The sequence below is a fragment of the Amphibalanus amphitrite genome, unplaced genomic scaffold (genome assembly GCF_019059575.1).
Source record: "Amphibalanus amphitrite isolate SeventyFive unplaced genomic scaffold, NRLGWU_Aamphi_draft 001736F_arrow, whole genome shotgun sequence".
Taxonomy (NCBI): Eukaryota; Metazoa; Arthropoda; class Thecostraca; order Balanomorpha; family Balanidae; genus Amphibalanus; species Amphibalanus amphitrite.
In genome coordinates this window covers 81,915-93,244 of record NW_024883229.1, presented here as the reverse complement: position 1 = coordinate 93,244, position 11,330 = coordinate 81,915, and the positions used below count along the sequence as shown (strand labels likewise).

The following is an 11,330-nucleotide window of genomic DNA, read 5'->3' as shown; positions in this document are numbered from 1 at the left end:
CCGTTGCGATGCGCTCACATACCGGTGGTACGTCCGGTGACATACACGCGCAGGAATGTCTTGACATTGTCTTTACCTATTTGACAGTGATCTTCAGAGCTTAGGAAAGGCTGATCAAAAGACTGTCATACCAATCAGTTTTGATCGTGCTGATTTATTATCCCAATGACATGCATCTTATGCATGGGATGACATTATGTATCCCACCAAAGTGCCTCGACAATGCAGCCAATGAAGATGAAAACAATGACTGCCTAAAACTATCACAAAGAAACAAATCAATGGACTTGTTCTTAGCACATGTTTGTAGACGGTATACAGGGACGAGCTTGTGCAATAGTTTTAAAATCGCTTGCAAATGACATTCCATTTTCACACAGGCTTGAAAAAAAATAACACATCCCTACCCGATGACACGTTGTAAACGGTACAAGCCGAACATAATAGGATATTCAAAAATGTTAGAAAATTTTCAGTTTTAAGTTTATAAAACCGCATTGGACTACGGTTTTATGTAAGCAGGTAGTCGCTATTTCGTGATAAACATTTAGGACAAAATGAGAATGCCTGCTAGTGCTATTTATGGGATGCCCACGCACTTAGTGAGGCTGTATCAAGTAGGTACATTTTCAAACTATACTTTGTACATTTCCCTATAACGTCACGAAGGGAGTGTGAACTGTGTAGTGTAAATGCGTGAAACTAACAAAGCAACATAAGTTGTTCAAGTTGAACTGTCACATCACAACAGAGCTCTGTGCATCGCCTATCACATACGAAACTAATGTGAAACGGCATCCTCATTCCATCGCTCACGCTCCCTCCACTCGCTATATTTCCGCTTCACCAAAACATCGCAGTGAAGGCATTTGGTCCTCTCCCATGACATGATTCGCCAGCTGTACACGCATGTGCAATGTCCGTTTTAGCGTTATCACTTATCACGACGGTGTACATACTCTTTATGGTCGATCATTGTAACCGACATCGGTGTGCCTGAATTGGAACACCGCAATGGGCGTTGTTTTTTAGTCATTGGAGATGTCGAAGGTCGACAGTCGACACTTGGAAACTCTTCTCATACCCTTCATAGGATTGAGCAGGTTTTCGACTGAAAAAGAAGCACCGTCACCGTTTGCCTTTCCTTTCATTCAATCCCAAATATCCCATGCAAGTCTAAGTATGTCAACAAAAAACTCACAAAATAGGTACTATTTAAATTGTTGTATGAACTGCCACCTTCGCTATAATTATTTGGCAATTATTTCTGGCTCCTTGTCTCACTGAAACTAATTACATAAAGTGCATGGTACTACGCAACGCCACAATCCAGTAAGGTCAGCCTCGACACATTACATTTAGGCGCACCCTAGCGTATCCCCGAACAGTGTGTGTTGCGTCAGCTTTTTGTGGTTATGTATGTTACGAGGCTGTGTGCTTCTCATATCGGTAGGCTTGACATCGCCCTGAAGCTGCGCTAAGGAGGGGAGCATTGCTACTCGTACTACTTTTGCTCACTCGATGAGTCCGTGACGCGTTAGCCCTACAGCCCCGCGGAGGCGTTGTGACGAAGTCAAGAAGCTAGGAAGGGAGCTGCCCCTACTATTCACGTCAGCTATCCCAGCTCCCCTGATGAAACTGAGGAGGGACGCTGTTCGATCTCACCTGTGGCGTATCTGTCTCCTGCGGGTCGGTCTCGATGTCCGCCGTCTCGGCGGTGACCGCCGGCGTGTCGACACGCGCCGTCGGAGGGTCGTCCTCGGCCGGCAGACCCGCTGTCGGGGCCACACAACAGGTCAATGTCCGAGGAATCCTCCGTTCACGTGGAAAATGTTGTAGGTGCAGCATTCAATATCAAACATGGGTTCAACGAATCTCAGTACAAGTGCAGCTCAGCTTCATCGTAAACCGCCTTGTTTGAGATATGCAATATTCATTGTGCAAATAATTATTATGTCATTCCTTTGAAGTTGAAGTACTTCCTGAAACGTTTTTTTCTTTGAATTCCTTCCTCTATTAGTCTCAACAAGTCTACACATACGACAAACTCTGAGCACTGAGCAGACGCTCTCAGTTCCATGCCGTCCTTACCCTGCGCCGACCTATGCCTCACTCCCCTCACCTCTGAGTGCCTCTCCCTCGGGTCGGCTCTCGTCATCCGGCTCTTCCTTGGGCTCGACAGTCGGTTCAGGGGTGACCGGCTCGTGTGAGACGGACTTGTCCTTCCGGAACCGACTCAGCAGCCGCGTCAGAGGACTGCAGACTGGGGACGGGACGGTCACAGATCACGTCAAAGGACGATATCAGAAATCAGGCTAAAGGACGGATATAACGGATCATAGCGCGAGTCAAATACCACGTGTTACAGTCTTGGTATAAAAGTTCGGGTAACAGGTCGCACAATAGGCTGGGTCGCAAATTAGGCTACGAGTCGGGTTTAAGTACAGCTTAAGGACCAGCTGCAGTGCAGGATAGACACACCCTAGTACGCGTTTCCGGCCCGACTGAGCCTTGCTGCCTTACGCTTCACAGTAAGGAAGCCTAGACACTGGCGATCACATTGTTTTTATTCGATAATGCTCAAATAAATCTTCATATCCGTCAGGCTGATTATTTTCTAGATAGGCTGTCTTCGGTATGTATTTCAGGACCTCTCCCGTTTAGTGTTTAATTAACATGCTATTTTGTCTTCGAGGAAATGTAAAATACCTACCTCCACCATCTTCTGAGGCTACAACATTGTCTTCCGCTGATTTTTGTCCGGCATCCGCCTGGAAGTAAAAATACAGTTGACTTATAAACGTCATTATCAGTCGAAAAAGGCTCGGTTATCTCGCGTCACGCTGAAATTTTGTCCTCTTCTGGCCGTGGTCACAGGAACATTTAACCGACTGATTTTAAATGGTCTCGCGAGTCGCGATGCATTCCAGTTTCCGATCCTCCCTGCCCATCCTTTGTGCCAGTGGGCCGTCTCGCTCGCGTTGTGACGCTCACTGAGCCCACCTGGTTGCGGAGGTCGGCGGCGGAGTTAACGGACTGAAGTTCCCCGGCCTCCGGCGGCCTCCTGAGTCCCCCCTCTGTGGTCTCTGTGGTGTCACCCTCCGGCTGGCTGAGAGAGGAGGCGATCCGCGGCGCGCCCCGCAGAGGAGGCAGTACCCGCGTCACTGGCGGCAGGGTGGCCTGCAGCACGGGGAAAGGTGGGGTCAGTCACATAAATCAGTGTGGAGGGAGACCTGGCCTTCGCCAATCGCCATTGAAGGTCCATGCAGCCATCGAAGGTTATACAATGAAATGCAGTTCGCGATACACTGCGAGAAGCCTTTTGTGATAGGTTATGGAATGTTCACATCAGTTCCCGTCAAACGCTTCCTCCTTCAAGCCAAATGCGTAGTTTTAAGATTATTATGCGTATCTACAGTCTTCCTTACGATCCATGGATCTCTTTAATTATAATTTCATGCATGTCGCTAGCTTTACGAACACCAAGACGCCATTACGAAACACTGACATGAAATATACACAAGGTTACATAGAATGAACTAGGGGAGAGTGGGGCAAAGCGGCCACCCTAACGCTTCTCACGATGCCAACGCTTGATTTTTAAACTTGGAAAGATTCTTTCTATACCAATATGATCCCTAGTAAGTTGCCTTTTATTTCAACTGCGTTTTATTTCCAAAGGCGTTCACATATGAAAGATATTGACAAAACTTTAAACCTATGCATATTGGCCACTTTGCCCCATACCCTGGGGCAAAGCGGCCACCGGCGTCTTCTCAAGTCCCGATATGAGAAACAAAATAGTTGCCTCGTGTACGACTAGTGTATTTGATGGTGACAAGGTTAATCGAGGATGGATGTTTACTTTATCATCTTCCACCTGTAGGTAAACAAAGAAAGGATTTTCATGAAAATAAACATTTAATTGCACTATTTGGTAACTCATGCAACTGAAAAGTGGCCAAGATGAATGCATGACGACACATTTGAATATAAATAATGTTTTTTATCCAGATGGAAGCAACTTATGGCCAATTGGGGGGTGGCCACTTTGCCCCGGCCACTTTGCCCCGCGCATACCGTCCGAGATAAAAATATTCCAGCTTAGCTATTAGTGGGGTAAAAAACATTAAAATTGGTAGAATACATGTACGATAATCATGCAATGCATGGACAAGAACGCTTATAAAAATTCCAAAACGGTTATGGAATAACATAACATTTAAAAATTGTAAACATAGTTGGTAACCTGGCAAGAAATGCTTTTCCGTGTTTCACAGAACAATGGTGATGGGCCTGAAACCTCGGTCTGGCTCATTCGAACGACCGTGAAGAGAAGTATAATTGGAAACCATAAATTGGAACTGACGCCAGCTATGAAGGGCTAAAACGATGGGTGGCCACTTTGCCCCGGGTGGCCGCTTTGCCCCACTCTCCCCTACTGTTGATGAATAACGGCCACCTGTCCATGCTAAAGGTCTTGCGACTCACGAGCTATTAATAGGAATATACACAAATGATAGACGAAGGAGCAGAATTATGCCCTATAAAGAATCCGTCGGAAGGAAGGAGCGTTTTGTGTAACTTTTTATTTTGACTGCTAGCCTACTTTTATGCGTTCATTCGCATTGCGCTACGGCTGGCAGGGCCAGACATCGTTCTCAGGCATTTATCAGTGACCTAAAGCAATACTGAGATGTTCTGGGGTTTCCAGTAACTGGGTGTCGATTTCCGCCTTGTTGGGGGTGCCCGAGCTCTCCAAATTCCCCGCTGGCTTTGCCGGCTTGGCTTTGGAACCCCAGTAGACGGCGCTGGTCAAGGTCAGTAACATTTATATGACTGGTGTGGCAATGATTACAACGAAGGAAGGCAATTCACTTATCAGTTCTTCTTCAAACTCACTAATAAATGAGCACGAATAAATGAACGTTCCGACTTCAAATGATAATGATATCGTCTTCGTGTTATGCTGTGAGACCTTACACGGTTGTTTGAGGATCTGAGAATTGCTATCTCTTCCGAGAAATGCCACTGACGTGTCTACATGTTTGGTTTACCTCATTTAGCGGCATTTTTAATGCGTGTCTGTTATGTAATAGCTGATTCTTCGTACCGTAGCGTCAGCAATCAACGTAACATTTACCTTTATTTTCAACAGGCCATATCATCTGTACAGAGGATGATCAATAACATTTGGACACAGGCCACTAAACAAATAGGAATACCAGCGTCAATGCTCATTGCCCCGTAACCCTGCTAGGCTTTGTCCAGGAAGAATGGGCTTAATGACCCAGCACTAGGTCAACTGGCAAGTGCCGCTGTTTGCCGCTGGAAACGGTGCGCCGTTCGCGGTCCTTTTGAGCGAGGCCTATCTCGCCATTGACTGGAACGGCCAAAACGCCTGCTAACGTCAAATATCACGTTAATGCCATTTTTTATCGATTTGTCTCTTCTGTATCTATTTTGTGTCTGTTCATTATTCTTCTTTGAAGCACAAACAAATGATTAGATTTCTGTTAATGAGGCATTATCCCATAGTTGTGTTGTGAAAAATAGATTTAAATGCCAAAGAATGCGCGGTTCTGTGCTTAAGTTAGATTTCTGAGGCTCCAAATTCTGTCATAGACAAGGAATTGCGCTATCGGAAGGTAGAGGGCAGGGCCAACGCAACAAGCTCCGCTTAGCGAGGGCTCTGTCCTTGTGAATCCTTCCATTCAAAAGGTTCGAACCAAATGAAAAATAAAAAATAAAAAGACGTTCAGATAAGCGGTGCTATTTTTATGCACATCAACGGTCACGTTCCAAACCATGCTATCGATCGATCGGCTCGGACGCATAAATTAAACCACGTCCCGAAAGGCCAGCCCAATGACCGGAACTGACAGCCCTTACCGATTGGGCCGTGCCCCGTTCAACATGAATAACCACCCGTGTATAACACATGCATACGACACGACTGTGGCGCCGTCCGTTTATTCCACACCTGCCCCGGCCCTGTACCCGAATCGATGGCACATGAGGGTCGCTGACCGGCCGGGTATACGGGGTACTGGAAAGTCGTACCAAATACTGGCCCTGCACCGCGCGGGCAAGGGGGGGGGGCAGGGAGGGTGAGGGGCGCGGTGGAGGGCGGAACAGGCCGTCGTGGGTCCGTGTCAGTAAATGTCGTGTGCCCTCGGATCAGTCTATGTCGTCTGTCTCGGCGACTGATGATAGAAACCGGTGGTTATTCGCGGTGACACGTGGCACGTTATGATGGATTATGGCGAGGTAATAACCGAGGGATGATGCTGATGACATGTACTATTGAGCGCAGAATCCACGCTCATACCGGGACCGGGGCTGGGCCACGGCGGGGCAGGCCTGGTGTGTCAGAGAGTGTACCGATTAGTGTGATGCGGCACAGTATCCTTTGAGGGTCACGGAATGACATGACCTGGCTGTTTCTGTTCCGAGTGGGGCGGAAACCCGGGGAAGGAGAGCCGCAGTATGCGGCCGCAGCCCGCGTGGAGTGTGTGCGGCTAGACGTCAACGTGAGCGTGATGGCACACCTCAGTGATCTTGACAAGGGCAGGCTCATCTTGCTTTTCGATCAAGGTCACTCTGTCAAGCAGGCGGCAGAGATTCTCGGTGTAGCTCTAACTACTGCCAGACGGTGGAAACACCGTTATGAGCAGGAAGGGGAAAGGGGTTTGAAAGCGCGCTATGATAAGTGTGGAAGAAAACGGAAGACGACGGAGGAGGAAGACTGGGCGCATGGTGGAGGTTCGTACTTTTCTTTTATTATTTGTTGCTGTTGTCTCTGCATTTCTAGGTCAAGACGAGCGTGTAGTATCAGATGACTAATCGGGCCAGCATAATGATAATATCGGGCAATAATGACTAATCGGGCCAGCATATAATGATAATATGTCGATTAAACAGCATGTCTAATTGATTAAACGTGTCAAACTATTTAATGAGGTTAGTGCTTGTACGAGGAACATATTTATAAATAGTAGAAAATGTAAAAACATGACCTTTTTTCCTCGATAATTACCAAAACTAATGCTGTACAAATATATACTTTACTTGACAGAATGTAATAGTTATTTCGACCACAGGTCTTTTTCAAACATTTTCAAATTAGAAAAGTGTCAAACTATTTACTTCAAGATAGGATTGATAATAATAGCGAGTATTTTTTCGGATCTCGCTTAATGTCGCAAGAGCCACAGCTCAAACATTTTATGTTCATGTTGAATGCTTGTAAAGTTTGTTAGACAAAATCAGAGCACATAAAAAAATCGAATCAACTGAACAATGGTTGGCGGTTTCCTACCCTCTGGGTGTCTAAGAGACAAAGCCTAAGATAAACGTTTTATGGTCTTTGTGCAACAGGTCAAATGCCAGTAAACGTTCGATTGCACAAGTCATATCCAGGTAGATATCGTTTCTGCCCAGCACGCCGTCTTCCCCGCACGCTTGCAAACGGTTCCATGTCAATTCCACCTGTGACATTTCAAGCAGGTCAAACCAGTGACAACTACCTACTCAACCAGTGACATCTGGTTGAGTAGGTAGTTTTACATTTCAATCAGTGACAACTCAACCAGTGACATCTGAACCAGTGACGACTGAGCCAGTGACAACTCAACCAGCGACATTTCAACCAGTGACAACCAGTGACAACCAGTGACAACTCAACCAGTGTGCTAAATGCATTGGCTCTATTGTCACAAACCACGTTGGTTAAGTTGTCACTGGTTGAGTTGACTGTATACCCTTGTGAACATGTGCATTTTTCATTGTTGTTAAATATGTCTTCACTACTCCGGCAGGTGTTTTTGCCTTCCGTGGAGGAAATGCGCCCCGACGAGGAGCGACCCTGGACTCTAATGCAAGACAACGCCCCTATCCACACAGCGAGGGCAGTCAAGCAGTGGTTCGAAGACGACGCAGACTCAGTAAGTGGCATCATAAACCTATCATGGCTGCTAACTCTAAAGGCTGCCCCACACTGGACCTCGCATGCGGGTTGCGAGTTTTTGGTTTTCGGGTTTCTTCAAAATCAAATAATACAATCTAGCTGAGCGACACACACTACTATCTAACAAGCGAGTCTGCATGTTTTTAGCTTCCGAGCTACCTTGCATCGCATTCCAAAAGTTGATTTTGAGTCAACTTTCGATTTTCCTCGCTGCGAGGTCTGCAAGCTCTACGAGGTTTGCGGGTTTTTCAATTTTGGTTCGGTCATGCTGGTATTGCGACTATATGTAGTTTTCTGAAGGTGTACCGGCTTCACAGCATTCATGAAGTGACCATGAGGGTACGGTCTAATTACTCTATGAGTTAGTATTATGCCCGCAAACTCAAAACCCGCATGCGAGGTCCAGTGTGGGGCGGCCTTAAGTTGTGGTATGGTTTAGCTAGGTGACCGGTGACCTGATGGCATTATTTAAAAAATCTTGAGATGCTGTTTATTTATTTATCTGTTTATTCATTTTCACCCCAACAGCAATGCATCCCAATTAGAGGAGGCGAGGCCTACGGCTATGTGCGGGAGGCCGCTTTGCCCCTGGTCGCCTCGTCCCCGCCTGTTATAAACTTATTGAGATAACTTAAACAATTATTTAAAAAGTTCTTAGGATGCCTTACAAAATTGCTCAGTAATGATCAAACACTTTCCAACAGGTATTATTCTTTGCACCATTATACAGCTTCATAGTCATGACCGATGCGTCAACCTATATCACGTTACAGTGAGTAACAAACATGGTTTTGTTCGCAGGTTCGTGCCATCCCCTGGCCCTCAATGAGCCCAGACCTGAACCCTATCGAAAATGTGTGGTCTCTAATGGTTCATGAGCTGGAGGAAAAGCTGCGCCAGCCGGCCCGGCAGCTCAACCAGGACGAGCTCTGGGCCGCCGTCTTGGTGAAATGGGAGGAGCTCCGCCGCCGCCCCGGCTACTTCCGGAGCCTGGTGGCCTCGAAGAGGCAGCGGCTGGAGGCAGTGCTCCGAGGCAGCGGGCGGCCACACCTCCTACTAAACCGTTCTGTTTGTTTGTCATCTTATGTTAACCCTCGCCCGTAAACGGCGATCTGCCACCTTCGCCCATGCAGGGGGGGGTTGGTGCGACCCCCCCCTTGGCGTTTGAAAACGGAGCGTCGTAGAGCTTAGCGGAAAAGACCAACGGATTGCTCTCGCCGAGATCTCGCGATTGGTGGTATATTTTTTGGTCCTAGGTCAACATTTGACCTACTTTTGACCGGTCAAAGGTCAAATTTTCGGAAAAATAGACTTTTTTCAACTTTCGGCGGCGATTGCGGCAAAACGGTGGGAGATATCGACTTGAAACCTTCACTATCGTGTTCCTTGATCAATTCTCTATCGTTTGGTATGTATTTCGTTTCCCTAGCTCTAAAAATGGCGCGTTGGGAGCGCCGGAAGTCGGCAAGGTCACAGTCGGCGGCAGAAATTCGAAAAATCAAAATTTAAATTTTTGAAATCTGATTGTATTTTTGGATTTGGGAGGTCCATTTGCTCCCTATAGAAGCTAATATTGCTGCATATTCCCATTGAGGTGACAAGAATTAGCAAAATAGTGGGTCGGGCGCTTTTCAAAAATAGTACCGGACGCTGTTCCTCTTGTGACGTCATAGCTCCGTGACCTGACCTGACCCGGTCAAGTTTCTTATACCATATGATAGCCAATACTTGCCCCAACATGCATGGGAAGTTTCATCACGATCCATCAACCGATCTCCGTACCACCGGCAGGAAACCTCGGGCGTTGGCACTCAGTTTGTGAAAATCCGGCCGGAGGCTGTTCCCTTTGTGACGTCATAACTCCGTGACCTGACATGACCCGGTCAAATTTTTTTTATCAAAAGATGCGCAAGGTTTGCCCCATAAGGTACCCGAAATTTGGCGGCGCTGCGCGCCGCCGTTTTTGCACTATTTCCGAAAAACCTCAGGGGGGGGGGGTTGCACCAACCCCCCCCTACATGGGCGAGGGTTAAAGAACAGTGTTTTGTTTATAAATTTTACTTATGTTACCTACATGTGATTAGTGTGCAAGATGTATATTAGTACAAATGTGACTCAGTGACACGAGGCTGATGCCTGATTTTTTTTTCGTGATGTGATATTCAGGGGGCTTGAAACGTCTCAACTATTAGTGCGAGCTAGGAGTGCTATGATCAGCAGCACTTGTATATAACATCGCTGGATTATGTGCAGTGAGAATAGACTTGATTACTCAACCTTTTATCCGACAAACCCCAGGACTTCACTTGAAGAAATATATAGCTGATACTCCTGGCATGTCTTGTTTTATTATTTGAAAAACTGTTAAGCTTGGTTTTTAGACGTAGTTGCTACTAGCATGCAGTCATTCCTCTATTGCAATCATTTCTTCTAACAATAAATTAGTCAACTCTAATTCATTGACAGCGAGTTTTATCAGCACCCAGGGCTCCGACAAATTTTGAATGACTCCGACTACTAATAAAACTGTTCACTCCGACCGACTACGGTTCCGGCTTCGACATCTTTTGCATTGAGGATTCCTAAAACGGTTGTGCAAAAGATGAAAAGGAAGATTGGTGCACTATGTGATATTTATTTTAATTGTCGCCTGTGGAAAGGGCCGCAGCCTCCTGAGGTTTTTCACGAATAGCGAAAAAAGGCGGCACCAGCTTTCCGGCTACCTTATGGACCATCCTTTGCACAGCTTTTGGCGAAAAAAATTACCGGCTCAGGTCAGGTAACAGAGCTATGACGTCACAAAGGTAACAAGGTCAGGCCGATTTTGCACGAAATCGTAGTTTTTCGTGCTTTTAACGATGATATCGGTTACACTTTGGCATTGTTTGGGTCAAAAGTGACTGACATGGCACTGACACACCCTCCATTGACCTATGTAGGGTCAAGGTCGGGTCAGGTCTAGTTCAGGTCAGTGACCTCTGGTGACCTCTTGAAGTTTGACTTTCCGGCGGTAATTTTTGGCCCTGAATTCTAATCTGACGGCCAAATAAAGCTCGGGCACTTGGTTTATTGAGCGTCTCAGGGTCAAGGAGAAGTCGCCGACAGGTTAGATCACATTTCCGACCCCAACTATCAGACGGCATTTTCGACCACCCGGGGCGCGAACGCGACCCCGCCGGCTTTCGGGAGCTCTGCCCCGGAAGTTATCGCGTAAAATGTGACAAACTATACACCAAAATGCACCAAATTCATCCAGAAATACGATGGTGAAAATTCCATGACGATATCTGCCATAGCGGCGACGCTACAGGCGCGCAAAGTTAAAAATGCCGATTTTCCCGAACTTTGATCTTTAACCTGC

At 46.7% G+C, this 11,330-nt stretch overlaps 1 protein-coding gene across 1 annotated transcript in view; it reads right to left on the bottom strand.

Annotated features, from left to right (window-relative positions):
- Positions 1-134: 134 nt before the first annotated feature.
- Positions 135-11,330, bottom strand: part of LOC122374908 — a 28,243-nt gene continuing 17,047 nt past the window's right edge. The window contains exons 3-7 of the mRNA XM_043353963.1: positions 3,004-3,180; positions 2,714-2,771; positions 2,123-2,263; positions 1,666-1,775; positions 135-1,111 (exon numbers count right to left, since the gene is read on the bottom strand). Coding sequence (XP_043209898.1) covers positions 1,088-1,111; positions 1,666-1,775; positions 2,123-2,263; positions 2,714-2,771; positions 3,004-3,180 — 510 coding nt within the window. The 3' untranslated portion in view covers positions 135-1,087. The remainder of the gene's footprint in view (positions 1,112-1,665; positions 1,776-2,122; positions 2,264-2,713; positions 2,772-3,003; positions 3,181-11,330) is intronic.